The 16,745-nt window shown below is 47.6% G+C and overlaps 1 protein-coding gene across 14 annotated transcripts in view; it reads left to right on the forward strand.

Moving 5' to 3' along the window:
- The window catches only part of LOC122384014 (putative phosphatidate phosphatase), a 37,383-nt gene that overhangs the window by 14,801 nt on the left and 5,837 nt on the right, over positions 1-16,745 (forward strand). For 4 of the 14 annotated variants that reach the window (XM_043370962.1, XM_043370963.1, XM_043370959.1 and 1 more), the window contains 3 exons: positions 4,411-4,524; positions 11,211-11,362; positions 15,555-15,711. In XM_043370962.1, the coding sequence (XP_043226897.1) occupies positions 4,461-4,524; positions 11,211-11,362; positions 15,555-15,711 (373 nt within the window). In that variant the 5' untranslated portion in view covers positions 4,411-4,460. Of the gene's footprint in view, positions 1-360; positions 568-4,410; positions 4,525-5,765; positions 5,918-7,115; positions 7,268-11,210; positions 11,363-15,554; positions 15,712-16,745 lie in introns of those variants that run through there. The other 10 variants (XM_043370969.1, XM_043370971.1, XM_043370967.1 and 7 more) reach the window with 8 other exon arrangements.

Genomic DNA, 16,745 nt, shown 5'->3' on the forward strand with positions numbered 1-16,745 from the left:
TGCTCAGCAGGTCAACTTGCATCTGTGTGCAAATTTTGAGGTAATTCTGAGGGGTCCGCCCTCAATGACCTTGAACTTTGACCCCTGATATCTCAGCCCCCAGGGCTTGCCGAGCTTAGATAATTTTATTCTGTGATGACCAGGTCATGCTGAGTGGCTGTTGTAAATTTGGTGAGATTCTAAGGGGTCCGTTTTTATCATTTTTTCCATCGAATATGAATTTCGAATCTGAATTTGAATTTGAAGCTAAGTATATAAACGTAATACGAAACACGGCGCGGAAAACATTCATAGCCGTGATGAAGGGAAATTTGAATATGGCAGCAGTTTCAAATGACAATTTCTGCGCGTTAGCGGCGATTGTGGCGCAGCCCACTTTTTCTCGCGCGTTTCAACAATACTCCGCTTCTTTACTATTTTATCCCGGTACCGTGCGCCCCGCCCCGGCCCCGGAATAGCCGAACTCTGCCCCAACTTCTCAAAAGCTGCCCCGATTTCTGCCCCTGCCCCACTGTGTCTGCCCCGACGAGATCTCGTCGAACCCTGCCACGTTTTGTAGCCTTGCCGGTTGGTGCCTGGTGCTGATGGATTCTGAAAATGATTGCCAGGGTGGTCAGACTGCTAAAATGAAATGTTGTCATTTGTTCATTCCAATGCAAATTCTTCTGCTATGTGGTGTGTTCAGTGTTGTGCATTTGGCATTGAGTATTGTGGCTCGTAATCGTGTGTCAATTTCTGTCGAGTGAATTCTGAAGATGCAGGAGCTCTCCCAATTCTGTGTCTGCCTTAATTTTGGACTTTGGGGCTGCACCAGATAGTGTCACTTAAGTTCTCCCTCCTTGGTGCACTAAGATGTTGGTGAATTTTTAATGCTTAAGCACCCTCAACTTGGCAGAAATTGACACCTATTCTCATAACATATTTCTTGTTGAGCTGCTGTTCTGGTGCAGTGTTGTCCAATAAAAATATGTGCCACTACACTCTTGGTAATTAGTATGGGAGGAGCAGTTGTTATTGCCACCCATGCTCAGTGCTGGAGTTTTCATTTCCATTTTCAAACTTGGCACTGTACCTGAGGATAAAATATAGCTGGAGGGGGAAGTACCTGCCAAATCAAGGGTAAAAAATTAAAATTGATGCTGGAGTTCAACTGACTTTTTTATTCCTACTAAATCTGTAAATGATCCTTGTTAATGCAGCAAATTTAATCAGGTAATTCATTGAGATGAGGCTGCATGACCCAGTCTTACTAACCTAACCCATCCTAATCTAACCTAGCCCTACCCATCCCTACACCTACCTACACTTGACACATATGTTCCTCTGACAGGAGACTAGGCTGGGTCAGGTTAGGCTTGGATTTGGTTGAGTTAATAATGGATTGTCATGTTTGCTGATTATTATCATTTTTAGGTTCAAGACATGGAAATGAAAATGTATCATTGCGAACCCATTTGGACCTCAGTTTCAGTAATACTCATCAATATTTCATGTCCATGGGCTGCAACATCAAAGAATGATGTGGGCGTGGAATGTTGACTTGGATGCATCACATTATAGCATGAAAACTTTAAAGACTTGGGAGTGCTGGCAGCTGAATTACCATTTATTTGTTAAAGAGAACAAAATATGTTGACCTGCCTGGCGCCAGGAAAGGTCCTACAACACTGTGGCTGGTGTGGCATGTCAGCTCTGTTCCAGTGCCATACAGTCTGGCCAGAAAGAAGATATAAAGTTTATTCAAGTTTTCATAAACTCCAGTATTCCAAGTCCAAAAAGAAAGTCCAGGTAACAGTAACTTTACAATTTTGCACACTGCAAGCTTAGAATATTGGGCACTGGTCAGTACCATGCCAGTGCCCTAGTTCAGAATATCACACTGAATAATATCTACACTGTTTGCTGCTTAGTGCAAAATCTGTCAGGCAGCATCACTCAAGATTCACACAGCATAGCCCTGCTGGGGAATTCAAATGGTCAATAAAAGGATATAAGATCTTTCCATAAACACCTACTACAAATTAAATATTAACTACAAAATAATTAGGATATGTGCAATCTTCCCTGGCTGCCAGTGGCTAGCTTTAACCCTCGCCCGTATTGGTGTTTTGCCAGCCGCGAACGTAACGGAAAGGGGGGGGGGTGGAGGTCCGTTGGATCCCCTCCTTGCCGTTCGGCCCCTCAACGAGCTAGAGCTTCGCGGAAGAAACGAGCGTGCTGCCCGTGGTGAGAGGAAGCCGTTGATATCCAATTTTAACCCTCGCCCGTCTGGGGGGGGGGGGTCGAACGGACCCCCCCCCCCTCGGTTTTTCGCGAATAACTCACGTAAAAAGCGGCCGATCGCGACGAAACTCTCAGTACTTTCACGTCAATCAATTTTACACCTACCCTGAAAATTTCATGACCGTGACCCAAATGACCTTTGACCCTGTGACCTTTTTTCGAGACCATGTTTGGCCGGAATCGCGATTCGGCGTATGTCGGCTCGCATTTTAACCGCGCGTTTGCAGTCTTTTCGTAATTCCAAGTGTTCAGACATGTGATAGGATGCTGCTCCCATGTATGAGGGTGGGCGTCAAGGTCACCTGAAGGTCAGGTCAGGTCACTGTTCTTTGATGACCTTGGCTAATTTTTTCGAGTTTTACATGTTTCTAGGCCAGTTTTTTAGCTGAAATTGAATTTAGCAACCATATGAACATTTACGAAGTACCTAGTTTTGGTGCCTTCGTAACATGTTACGAAGCTGTCAGAGGCGGTTGACACCTACTACGAATACCCGGTGGTACCCCTACTGGTTGACCTGACCTGACCTGACCCGACCTGGCCTAAATGCATGAAGACATCATCTGTGATCAAAACTAATATGGTATTCGTGATCAACACCCCGAAATACTCCATAGCAGCCACACTTTACGACGTTCTAACAGGTCCCGATTTTCACGACTTTTGGGTCATTGACCTGCCCTTGAAGGTAAACCAATGACCTAGAACCATAAAGTTGGGTGCCATCGGCTTCCTCTCGTCACGGGCAACACGCTCGTTTTTTCCGCGAAGCTCTAGCTCGATCAGGGGCGAAACGGCAAGGGGAGGGGGTCAAAGGACCCCCCCCCCCTTATACGTTCGCGGCTGGAAAAACACCAATACGGGCGAGAGTTAAGATCCTAGGTTACTGGTTGACCTTCCAGGTCAGGGCAATGACCCAAAAGTCGGGAAAATCGGGACCTGCCAGAACTTCGTGAAGTGAGGTTGGAATGAGTTTTTGTGCTGATCATGAATTTCAAGTTACAGTTAGGTCTGATCACAGATTATGTCTTTATGCAATGAGGCCAGATCGGGTCAGGTCAGGTCAGGTCAACCAGTAGGGGTCCTTCCGGGTACTCGTAGTAGGTGTCAGCCACCACCGGCAGCTTCGTAGGATGTTACGAAGGCACCAAAACTACTTCGTCATGGGTTCTAAATTCGAAATCAGCTCCAAAAACTAGCCTAGAAGCTAGAAACCTGTAAAACTGGAAAAATTGAACCAAGGTCATCAAAGGTCAATGACCTGACCTGACCTGCACGTGACCTTGGCACCCAGCAAAATGTATGGGACCAACATCATTTGACATGTTTGAGCGTTTAAAACCACAAAAAGACTTCAAGCGCGCGGATAATGTGAGCCGACACACGGCGAATTGCGATTCCGGCCAAACATGCTCTCGAGAAGTAGGTAGGTCACATATCAAAGGTCATTTGAGTCAGGTTCAATAAATTTTTCGTGTATGTGTAAAATTGAACAACTCGAGGGCACCACAAGTTTCGTCGCGATCGGCCGTTTTTACGCGAGGTTTTCGCGAAAAATCGGCCGAGGGGAGGGTCAGTTCGAGCAGTAGAGTAATCTTGGGTCAGTTCGACCCCCTATAATTGCGAGGGTTAATACCCTTTTTCATGCTGAGCTAACTTCAGTGACTGAAAATTTGATTGATATGAACATTTTACAATTGGGTGGCTAATTCTTAGATACTCTTAATTTGTACTTTGGTTAATTCTAGTCCTCTTAGCCACTGGTGTTTTTGGTGCGCAGGAAGTCGTACATGCTTGCTTCAATTACTTTGTCTTTAGTTACTCTGGAGTCTTGACTACCTTTAAATTATATCCATTCCCTCCCTTATCCTATATCTGTTTCATATGTTTCATGATTTCTTCTTCACATGCATGATGCATTAACCAAATATTGCAATATTGTCCATTGTGCTGCTTCAGCCTTAGATAAACTGTGACAAGTCCTTTATCTGGGAGGACAACCCTCAGATCATTGATCAAGCACCATTGGTGTACCTACTTGAATTGAAGTACAATTTTTGTGGTTGAATCCTTCTTTATTCACTCTTCTTTCACTTTTCACTCTCACTCTTCTGCTCTTGTTCCCAGGTACCACGCAGAAGCTGTTCTTAACACCAGGCTGAAAAATTTCAAGAGCCATGCCTAAGAGCAACAAACAATGGGCGTGGCGCATATCATTTGATGTTGCTTGTCTTCTCATAGGTAAGTGGACCGTGCTCGTTCGTTACCGTGCTGTGGCGTTCTGCTATGCCTGTAACGTGTGTCATCTGTTATGATGGTATATCTTACGAGTATGTCTGAGTCATTTATCAGCATACATTTTTGGCGTTTCAATTACCTACCTTACTGTATGATAGGAATTTATATATTTCCTGCTCAAGTTGTGTGTGTTTTATTTTGGTGTAGATGGAGTACATCTTTTGAGCATCATTTTATGCATCGCATAATTTTTGTAACTGAAATGCATGACATGCTGACCACTATATTTGGCAGTCATTCAAATTTCAATGTAAACAAGAACATTGGTTCTAGACATGCTTTCAAAGCAAAATATTGACGCAATGAGGGATGCTATCTTCGGGCCGCCTTAGCCAGCATATTGTATTACAAGACCGAAGCTGTTTGGAAATATTGGCCGCATTTGTTAAAAATAGACTGCTATGGTTCCAAATAGAATGAAATCAAGCAAAATAGATTCTCATGAATAGACATGGAATAGAGTAACAATGGAATATTGACGCTGCTTGATGTGGAATGGCAACACATATTTTTACAATTACTAACACATATTTTTTTACAATTACTGAGTCAAAGGGAGGGTGAGGTGAATGTAGTCCCTGAGTTATTTAATTATGTGATAGAGGTTAAGGCAAAAGCCGTATGAGGTAAAGCGTTCAGTAGTCTGGCTAATTTTATCCGCATCTTTGAAAAGAGAGTAATCGAAGGCCAGCTAACCAAAGAGCAATCGCCGTCGGTTAGGTATTCTGTTTGGAGTATAACTGGCCTCGGGTAAGGCCGGTAAGGCCAGTTGCGGAGCTACGAAATCATCGGAGGTGCAACCTGCAAACGATCTTTCGACCTTCACTAACTCTAATATATCGACACAATGCTTGCTTGTCATCGTTGATATTATACTAATAAGAAGCAGTTGTATGTCTATTTGTCAATGTTAATGAACAAATGAACGGTCATTGATCCGAACTCAGCTAAGATTAAAGATAATAATGAGTATGTCATTCAATGAGCATGTCTAATGTCTTACGGGATTTAGGGGCTTTGACGGATGTGTGTATCGCCATCCATCGTTTACTTGTCGTTTCGTTTGCTACAAACATATTAATCGAGTCCCCAAAAGCACAGTCTGTCTCGACTGTTCTCGACGATAGCGATCAGCGAGGGCGTCGCCGTTTCATGAATAGAAAATCGCCTTGTCCTTTTCGCAGTGTTCGGCAGCATAGGCGGTTACAACCGGGTGCCGCCGCCTCAGACCGGGCTGTTTTGCGATGACCTCTCGATCCGATATCCGTATATTGCCAAAGACACAGTAACAGACGCCGCTCTCTATGTAGTGGGTGCCATCCTTCCCATCACTCTGGTAAGTTGACGTCGCCTCCTTGCCATGCGAGCCCACATGTGTAAATAACGCCTTCACTGGCTAACATGAGCGACACATTGGCCTGGCATGTGTCGGCATTTTGCCAAACTGAAATGCTGACGAACTAACAAAATCTTTCGCGATTTCTCTTCTACGAGCCGTTCACATTTACAGCCTCTGTCCACCATGCAGTGGTGATGGTTAAAGTAAATTAACTTTGTTTTTGGGCTCTGTAAAACTTTCAACGTGAATCGAGTGGGCGTGCCCACTGCACACCTCTGCATACGATTCCACCGGGGGCTGAATCTTATTCCATAAAGCGTATGGATTCTATCACATTCTCATTCTTCTGTGAGGGGCTGTCCTTTTGGGTGGCTTTTGCGCCGAGGAAACTTCCCGTTGCGATTTGAGTGCATGGAAGCGGTCAGGACAGGGTTGTGTAGCCTGCTGCCGTGCTCATCTCTTTGGCACTCTCCTGTTCATCGAGTGTTGCAGACCGATGTCTGTTTGTTTGGAGCGGAGGACAGCGGCTGCACTGAGTGCACGCTTACTCTGTGATCTGTCACTACGGGGGATGTTGGCTAGCGCTGACAGAGTGCACTGGATTATGTGTGTTTTGGGTGTTGCTGATAGCGAGTCTTCCTATTAACTATCCCTCTGGTGTTTTAGCAGTAGGTAGTAGCCGTACATAGGCAGTAAAAAACTAGGTAGTTTTTAAACCAGTTTTCATGCACGTCATCAGTCTGTCAATGCTCACAATTAGCGTAGGTTTGAAGAATTGATCATTTGAAAGTTTATGCTCATTTGCTGACAACCTGAACATTTTAAGATGGCAGCATTCTAGGTGAGGTTGCATATTAAAACCGAGTAGGAATAATATGTATGCATATACTCCACCGATACACGCTGGAAAAGAACGAGTGCGTTTAGAGGCGCTGAGGCTTAATGATCTGTTTTTATACCAGAATCTCTCTTGGCGCGTTTGTATGCTTGGCCTGCTTTGACGGCCCATCTAGCGAGTCGCCATGCCCGAGTCGGTGCCTCCGCTGTGCTGTCTCGGACGACTCACTCTTGTCCCAGTCCGTCGGCGGGCGCCGCCCTGTCTCCGACTGCCTCTCCTGCCTCGGCCGTTGCCTCCGGGCGCCGGACAGAGGAGCACGCAGCTATGACCCGGCTCCGTCCCGTCTGTCTATTTCAGTGGGCTTCTCTGTGCTAGCGTTTTACCTGGCCGGCCGGCCGTTCGAGCGCGGCTTCTACTGTGACAATGAGTCGATCCGGTACCCGTACCACCACGGTACCATCTCGTCCACCGTACTCTACTCGGTCGGGTTCGCACTCAATATGGTGGCGGTGAGTGTGGCCAGACAATCCACACCGGCGGCGGTGAGGCATCTTCGTCTGCCCCTCTTAACTAGCCTCGGCGACACGTGTAGATATCGGGCAGGTGTAGTGATAGTGACCATCCAGAGACTATCCCCCCCCCCCCCCCCAATGTGATCCTCTGGTCTTATTTCCACTGTCATGTTTCACGGCACGCTGATACCCGCCTCTACCAGGTATTGGTGCTTGGGTTTCCATGGAAATGTCGTTGAACTTGCCAAATCTGTTAACATTTTCAGGAGAACCGAAGCGCCATTCCCTGGTAGTGGCGGGTAGCGACGGCCCGTGAAACGGCCCTGTTCGTCCGTGCTCCCCCCCCCCCCCCATCCCGGGCAGTCAGCGGATTGTATTATGGCAGGATGATTGCCAACATTTGCTCGCCGGCCAGTGTGGAGAGAAGGCTGTCCGGTGTCCGTTTTCAGCTATTCCATCTCGTACTCCGCTTCCCCTATTCGATTTCCTTATTGTCACATTCCCCTGGTGGCCGCTGTCCCTGATTTCCGCTGTCCTTGAATTCCGCCGTCCTTGATTTCCGCTGTCCTTGGTGTCCGCTGTCTGCCGGTCCGCTTCCCCTGCGGTCCGCTGTCCCTGTCCAGTGTTCACTCTCCGACAATCACGGGGGTAGTCAGGATAGCCGAACGGCCCAGCCAGGTGCGGAACGTCATACGTCGTGTCGCTTGACGTTCGATGTAAATGGCTTACACACGATTTAACGGTCTGTTTTGGTCTAATAACACGTGGTGAACAGGTTTGCAGCACCATAGATAGATCGAACTCACCCTAACCCAGCACCCGAAAAGTTAAAATTGACGAGGCAATTTCTGTTTCTCGGTTTCCGCTTATGACTTCAACTGCTCGCATGTTTGTTGCATCTTATTTCGTTCCTTCCTTTACGTTTGCTGGATGACTAAGATCTGCCCGTCGTATTAGCTTTTTTCGTAGTTAGTAACGGTATGGCTTGATGATGTTGTCGAGCTCTTCCACGCAAATCTGTCGTTTCAAGCGTCGTCGCACGCGGCTTCTGATCCCAATCTTCGCCTCTTTTTCATCGCTTCACTCGACTAGGAAGAACTGTCGCTATTCTTCAAGGCCATAGGTGCTTTTACAGGATTTATCGAGTACGATTTATGATTTTTTCTTCGATTTATGATTTTCTCCTTCGATCCGGGCTGTCTCAAGTCAACAACTCTATCCACCATCGCTTGTTATCTGGCTGATATAAGGTGCAGCGTACCGAAATGAATGTCGGGTTAGTGTCGGTTCAGTCATCACTCCACCTCGCCACACCGCATTCCGCAAACGGCTCGCGTTGTGTGAGCGACCTCCGGCGTTCGCTGTGGTTGCCAAGGCCATGAACACTCGCCTGGTGGTGACTGTGCAGTTGGCTTGCACACACGGCTGTGTGCGTATGGTTGGGACTTGAGAGAGGGCCACGCTACATAGGGCCTTGGAGCCACGTTGGCTGTACCGCTCGCCGTTCTGACTTTACAACTCCACACGAAATGTTGGTCGTCTGGCGCCCGACGTTGGGGAGTTATGTTCGCTGAACGCCGTGCTATTTCGATCGAACGTGCTGACACGCTGTCATTCGATCGGTGGAAAACCGGGTTGGCCCCACCCATCCGCCTCGTCACTGTCACAGTGTGTGTGTGGGGGGGGGAGGGGTGCGTGATCCTGAGACTGTCATTCGGAGCGCAGCTTTACATACGGGTGCGTTCGGCTTCGCTCCACATTACGACCTCCGTTTTTTTTTCTGCTCTGTTTCCCAGTTCTAGTATACAGTGTATCCTGCTGACACTGGGGCCCTCTGAGCGTTGTTGGCCACCGGAGTGAATTTTCGCACAGATATAGTTCCTGCGTTAACCGGTCTATAACAGTCGCCTTTGAGGCTAAATAAATAATTGGCTGTTCCGGTACGGTAGAATTAGAAATATACTTATGTTGCATATTAAGAGAAAATGCACGAATTTGCCTCGGCCCTGATGTAATATTGGAACGTATTGCATGGGGCATGGACGCAATTCATGAAATATTGCCTCTTGGGGCAGTGCATATGTAATTTTACTATGGTGCAATCAAAAGCGTTTGACGGCTCCCGATGGGTAGGTTTAAAAATTAAGTGGAATGGTGGGGAGCGTGCCTCGCTATTCGGACTTGTGTGAATAGCGTCCATGTTAGCCCCCGAGCCTCTGACCAGTACGCTGGCTCTGGTGCCATGCAGGAAATTGCCGCCACTGATACCATGCAACGTTAAGTCACTCTTGCGTTATTGCGTATAATTCCAGAGCGAAACATGGGTCGCGTTTTGCTTTCAACATTCCTTTCCTATTACGTTTACCGGCAATCTTGAGTTTGTATACGTATCATTTAGTGGTAATTTGGACAAGCCATTCCGATGGCATTTATTATTTATACTTAAAGGTAGTGTGCCAGCTTTCTTGGACCGTATGGAGTTAATGGCCCAGATAAGGAGAACCGGATTTTTAGAACTTATCCATACCTTCAAAACTCATGGAAACGTCTTAAATTCTTCAAATTTTGAGTACCCCAGTGCGAAATTCGCCCCGACGGGTTGTCGGTCGTACCCCAACCACATTTCACACCACTATGAACAATAAATGCACACACTGAAATCGCTATTACCGATATGCTCATCCAATCAAGTTTCGATAAACCCGTTCATCATCAGCTCCTGCGGTTTCGAACACGCCTGTTAGGTGGTGCGGTGGACCACGCCCAAAGTCAGGGCCCCGGTAACGTGAGGTAGCCGAGTCAGGGCAGCGTGCGCTGACCCAAGCCGGAGCCGCGCGTCCTCCCGGTGTCATGTGATAGCCCGGGGCCGCCGACTCGGCTACCTCACGTTACCGGGGCCCTGGCTTTGGGCGCGGCTTCTGCTCATACTTTGTGGTGCGGTGGTGGTGCGTCGGGCTGCGCGCTCTGACTTCGGCCAAGAAAAATGCGTCAGCTGATCATTGTCATTTCTGCCACTTGCGTGTGGTGAAATGGGGTCATAACTTATAAGACGGCTTTATCATATCAATTATTTTACATAAAATCATATTTCAAACCATAAATAATGTTCGACAGCCAAATAAAAGAAACAATACCAAAACGGGCTTACAGTTTAAGGCTCGACATTGTGTTGTCTACGATTAGACAGCTGATAAATCATTCCCGTACGTCGTATGGTCGTAACACTATAATGACCTTTGCTTATTGTCACAAGTGCGCCGCATTCGCGATTGTTGCCCGACGCCTGTTTGCAGGTGAGCCCACTACAGTTGTTATACATATCTAAAAACCGATAAACTTTTAGGCGAAAAAGGCACTATTCCAGGCCCATTTTTTGATTTTGTTTGCGATATTAGGTAAAAACAGAAGCTTCTTATCCTAGGAAAAATAAAATGGGAAATCTTTCAAAGGTGGCACACTACCTTTAATACTAGTAGGTATGCTGGTAGATGCTTGTGGATTGGGAAACGGAAACATACATTTATACGTGCTTACGGAGGCCCACGATGCACATGTGTTGGCGAACATGATGATATATTAATTTTACGGTTATGATCAGTTTATCCAAGTTATTCCGCACAACAGTTTTGGAAGTGCGGTGCTCTTAGGGAAAGTGTCAGTCGTATTGAAGGGCTTGTGCTACTGTGCAGTGTGCAAGCCTAATGTAAAGTTGCCTTTACCACCTCATAGCACATGCCATCACCGCGTCGCGCTGTATTCTTGCTACTTGCGCACTTTGCGTGGCCTCGACCATTTCTAGGAGCCAGGAGGTGCCTGTCCGCCTCCGGAGCGTCCAGGGACCAGTCGCGCACCATGCAGACCTCCACAGCCGCCGTGCGAGCTGTGCCCACCCTCCGGCGTGGTCCGCCCGCGCCCACAGCCTCCCTGTCCTCCATTGCAGTGGCCGTGCCGCTGCTGGTCTTCTTCACCGTTGGCCAGCCGTTCGAGCGGGGCTTTTTCTGTGACGACGAGTCCATTAGGTTTCCGCTGAAACCGGACACGATCACGAACCTGGCCTGTTACGCCGTGGCTGTGACGCTCACTGTGATCATGGTAAGTGGCGGCGGCGGCCGCAGGCCCAGGGTCCCGTACCGTCCGTCCGCCCGCCCGCCCAGTCGCAGTAGCTTTTGTCGCCGGCCGCTGTCGGTCTCTGACTGCGGCCCGACGCGGTTCGTCATTCTTCACGTGGCATCTTTTGGCCATCTGTCTAACCCGTCCAGTACCCAGCAAAAGATTCCGATGAACATTCTCCGCTTCAATACTGATTCCTGACTGTCTTGCGACATTTTTTATAATTGTCTTCAATCTTGTTCTACTAATTATATTCTTCTATCTTTATGTCCTATTTTTACACCTGCTTGGTGATATTTTTCTTAATTTTCTGCTCATAAATCTACCAATAGTTTTGCATCTACCTAACATGTTTCTCACTCTATTAGTCGTTAGTTCTGTCAGTCCTGCTTCGGCCGAGAAGAGTGGAGGGTCCGCATCTGCTTAGCCCCTCAGCTTGGCCACATCCGGCCTGTCTGCTTCACAACACCGCAGTCCTTGGAGTGCGACACCCGCTTCTGTGCATAGTCTGCGGTGACGGATTCCACCCAAGATTCCACCAGCCACCGGCTTTTCACCGCACAAATGCACAGGCGTGATGATGTGACGAACTGCGTCCGCCCAGCGACTGACAGATGTCCTGACCTGCGTTACGCTGGACCTGCTTGGGTCATGGGTCTTGGAATTCGCTCACGGCGGATTTGTTAGCTCACACAGTCTCCTGGTAACATAGTTGACATGTATACAACCCGCCGGAATTGCCACGACGTCCGGTTTGTTTATGTGCATTGCATGCTTGGATCAGTTGTAGTTTGCACAGGGGATAGTAAATGAAGTCGGCGAGAAAAGATTGATGTGCTTATATGTGGTTCAAACTCAAAGAAACACTGAAATCATCAAAATTAGATCATTAAAAAGAATCATCAAAATCATCAAAATTATTCATTTATCTTCTTACTCAGTCGATTTGTTTTATGTTGTCGTTCTTCGCTATTGTTTGATGTGAACTTTCTTTTAATTGATCTAAACTGCTCATATTGGGTTACTGTACAGTTCATAGCCGTGTTGCTATGTGATGCAGTGTGCGCTGAGCACTGTGCCTCGCTGTCTCAGTTAAGGTATACAGACATGATCCCCCATAGCTTCACTGAGGTTCGACATCTTGAAACCAAATGAACACTGTTCCGTATTGAAATTGTGTTCAAATTTTGGAGCAATTATAATGCATAACACAGATCAAAAAATGATTGTTCCGTATTATTATACTTGTGTCAGCTGAAATACAAATTCGGAGCAATATCGGTTGGTTGCTGTCTTGCTGTTTGTGCCACTTTAACCTACGCCGTGCGTGGGTCGACGTTCTTTGTACTTGGTGTGCGTATTTATTGGAAGCATGATTTCACCGAACATACTTGGCATGGGGACCATTTTAGAGCACGGTGATACCGACTTTAATTATATTGAACGTGTGCATTTAGCACTTAAACTTGGCATGTAATGTGAACACGACTCACTCAAGGTGAACGAGAAGAATGAGTGTTATTAATTCGAAAGGAGATCCATGTAAGAGGTTTGTGTCCGGGGCTTTACGGGACAGTCCCGCGACCCCGTCCGTCCCCTACCACCCTCTCCTCTCCGAGCTCCTGTCGAGCTGCACGAGAGGGTCGTCTATCTCCTCGGCGCCTCGGGCTACCCACATCCCTCTAAGTCAGGTCCCGCGTGTGACACACAGTCTCGTGCGCCGGTGGACCCGGGGTAACTACCGAACTGGTGACCGGGCCAGAAACATGTTACGCTCGTCCGCCTACCATCGTGCCGCTAATGGAATCCGGCCGGTGACTGTTTTTATGACGTCATGGCCGCATTCACTGACGTCACGTAGCGATCAAGTGTCAGCGGTGCATACCAAGTACGGACGGTGAATCATTCTCCGGTCGCGATATAATGGTTTACGACCTAATAGGCCGTGTTGTAGAGTTGCAATGTTTCCCCCAAAGGCTGCTACCGGCACCGCCCCGCCCCACAAAAATTTTCTGGGATACCGGCATGCTACCACGCCCCAAGCAAAAACACCACCAAATTACCGGCATGCTAAAAAACCTGCATTGTTGATTCTAGCTTACCCCTACAAGAGATGCCACATTTTGGCAATTTCAGTAGGTACCCATCCCACCCAGCAGCCACTCTATCACAAAATGTATTTTGCAATGGCTAAGATTGTTGTTCTTACAATTTGATAACCTCTTAGTGTCCAAAGTTTGAATATATGCTAATAATTTTTTGTGCAAAACCAAAAATACCGGCATGCTACCGGCAAGACATGCCAGATACCACGAAAAAACCTGCGGTAGTGAAAAATTACCGGCATGCCGGTAGTGCGGTAGGGAAACTTTGCAACTCTACCGTGTTGGTCCGTGTGACGTTTGTATATTCGTGATTCATCTTCGTGACGTCACAGCTACTCTCGAAAAGATGTAGGACATCGCGGTCCGCACAGCTGGTTCTATTGTTAGGTTGCTCGTTGCACATGCTGTGCTATCTAATCTTGCGAGAAACCGCTCACATGTGGTTGCCTTCAGAACCGCGGATTGAGTACTTTCCGGGTGCCGGTATCAATCGCTCTGCAGCGGTATTGCAATTGTCGCGAGATATCGAGCAGTGCCCAGGAGTGACGCACAGCCGCATTGCATGTCACATTCTACTGAGCAGCGAGTATACACTGATATCATTCCTGTAATCCAATTACTACCGCTACGGAAATCTGAGATGGGGCCATGGTGCGGCTGGGGTGTTAGAATCAGTCTCCTCTTACCATTTTCACATTCACCCACGGCTCCGCTTTGTGGTCTACGTGGGCTGGGTCGAGGCTCTCTCGCCTCTGCAGACGGCTTGTGGCCCTGATCTTTGGCGTGACATCAGCTCAATGAAGATAACCGTCTCCGAGCGTACGCTGCCCAACGACAGACGATTGCAGAAGTCATGCGTGACTTGCAGCGGCGGTGGTGTTTGCGACTACTGCGCTCCCTCGAACCTTCAGAGAAGCTCGTTGTACCTCCCCACAAACTTTTTCCTATAGCAAACATTCGTACGCGATGGAATCTGCAGGGCTTTGTAAGGGTCTGTTAGCAGTCCACATGAGGATTGAAACCCATACAAGCTGGAGCGACTGCTCAGGCCTCGGGAGCACAGACACCGTTGCAATCGAGCCTTGCAGTTGTTCCGGCGGATTGATTGGCTAAGGCCCATTATCTGGCCTTCTGGTGGTTAGCAAGACTTCACTCGCCTATCAAAGGTTCAACTTGCAGCGTTGTAAATGCCGGGGTTTCCTAGTAGTATAAGTAAACCTTCCGCTCCCTGCAGTCAACTTATGGGTATTGTGTAAGCTTAGTTGTCCGTCGCAGTGCGGATGATGGACTTTGGATGGACGAATTTCATACACACAGGCTCCCATAGTAGATGACACCTAACATGAGTGTATTTAAGGGTAATCCATTCCATAAGCAAACGCTCGCAGTCTGCAGAGGTGCCTTTGGCTGGACGTTCTGCCGGCTATGTCTGAGCGTGCTCTCTCGGATATTGACGCGAGGTCGTTGCTGTTTCGGAACCGGGTCAGACCGGGCTCTATTGATCGAGCCTGGCAGACCAGGCTGAGGGCATATTGTACCGATACAGATAGAATGAAACAAATGCCACTTAGTTGAATGGGTGATGGTGAAGAGATCATCTTCGCATGCGCTCTGTCCTGATTACTAACATCTACTGATAGACACATCTTGCATGAACTTTTAGCTTCCATGTTTGTCGTGTGGTTGGCGCATGAACTTCTTCATTGTGGCAGAAGGTGCTCTTTATTTCACTGTGTCTTATCTTTATTTCACTGTCTCCAGTTGCTTACCTTGTTAGCTGGTGCTTGAATTTGGCGAATTACTGTTGCGCTCTCTTGTTTTTAGAGTGGTATGCGAGTATTTATTCGCCGTAGCTGTGTCAGAGCGAGTAAACGCTTTTTAAATTTTGCATTATATTGTGTTTATTTATTTCCATGTGTACAAACATTGCATATCACGCTGTTTTTTATTTACGTAGAGACAGTAAGGCAACTTGTCATTTATTCACGGTAAAAATGCATCATACGACTGTCTCCATGGTCGCAGTACCGTGGCACAAAACTAACAAGTGTGCCATGACTGTTGTGCAGATGTCGATAGTGGAGTACTTCCACTGCAAGCACTGCCACCGCCAGAAGACGATGGAGGTGTGCCGACTGAAGGTGCACCCGTGGTTCTGGGCCATCTACCAAATGGTGGGCGTGTTCGCGTTCGGCGCCGCCTGCTCCCAGCTCGCCACCGACATAGGTGAGACCAAACGAACAGCGGTTAGCCCCGAAACAACAGCCGTGTAGTCGAATAACAGCCGTGGGAATGTGGTGAGCTGCTCTTCGAATGACTAAATTTGCGGTCTTATCTCTTTTCTCTGGATGTTGCGGAGTCTGAGGCTCGATTGGCTATGTGATTTGTGACTTGAACTATTTTTATATAAATGGCTTTGAACCATGCCCTAGTTTTGTTTCGTTAGTATAATGTATGGTATTATATTTGCGCCTTGGAAACCGACTGCCGATAATCTGTAATCACAGATGGCTGGCTCGGTGCACTGCGGGCACCGATGGTCTCTGGGCCGCGACTATTCTATTCTGTCTCGGCTGGCCACATTACCCAGCCCCGGTGCCAAACGACGCTTCCTGGCTCCGGGCCGCCCGCCTCTCTCGCCCGTGACGTCAAACCACCCACCCATGGCCTGCTAGTTGTGTTGGTCATGGTGTGACGTCACTCGATATATGTGACGTCACCCGGTCAGCCGGAGTCCCGGGTGAGGGTCAGCCACCTTCGGCTCCCCGGGCGCCCCCCCCCCTTTGTTAGCTGAGATAGGTTCGGAGTCAGTGACGGTGAATGAAACCGAATGATTACCTATGTGGGTCTTTGGACTCATGAACTCTGGATAATCGAAGGACACAGAACAGGCACCTATTGTTGTACCAAGTACCTCTATGATCAGATCAAAGTAACAGGAACTTGCCTACCGTTTCGAAAACGGAGACTTGTGAATTCGTTTGGGCTCCAGCTACTGCTTGATGTATCAGCTAATCAAATGCCCCTGCATTGTATATGTCATTAAGATTTATATGGTGCAACACTGCTTTGAGCGTTATTATTATCGGGATCTCATCAACTGAACAACAGCATCTCATAAATATGTGCGTTATTTTTTGCAAGTTTTACAGATTACTGGCTCAGTTGTCATTCCATGCATCACGATAAATGTAAACAAGTGCTGCAAACGAGCAACCGATACATCGGTTTGTCGTTTGTTCGTTTGTTCATGTCGCGTA

This window comes from Amphibalanus amphitrite, unplaced genomic scaffold, assembly GCF_019059575.1.
Source record: "Amphibalanus amphitrite isolate SeventyFive unplaced genomic scaffold, NRLGWU_Aamphi_draft 000179F_arrow, whole genome shotgun sequence".
Lineage (NCBI taxonomy): Eukaryota > Metazoa > Arthropoda > Thecostraca > Balanomorpha > Balanidae > Amphibalanus > Amphibalanus amphitrite.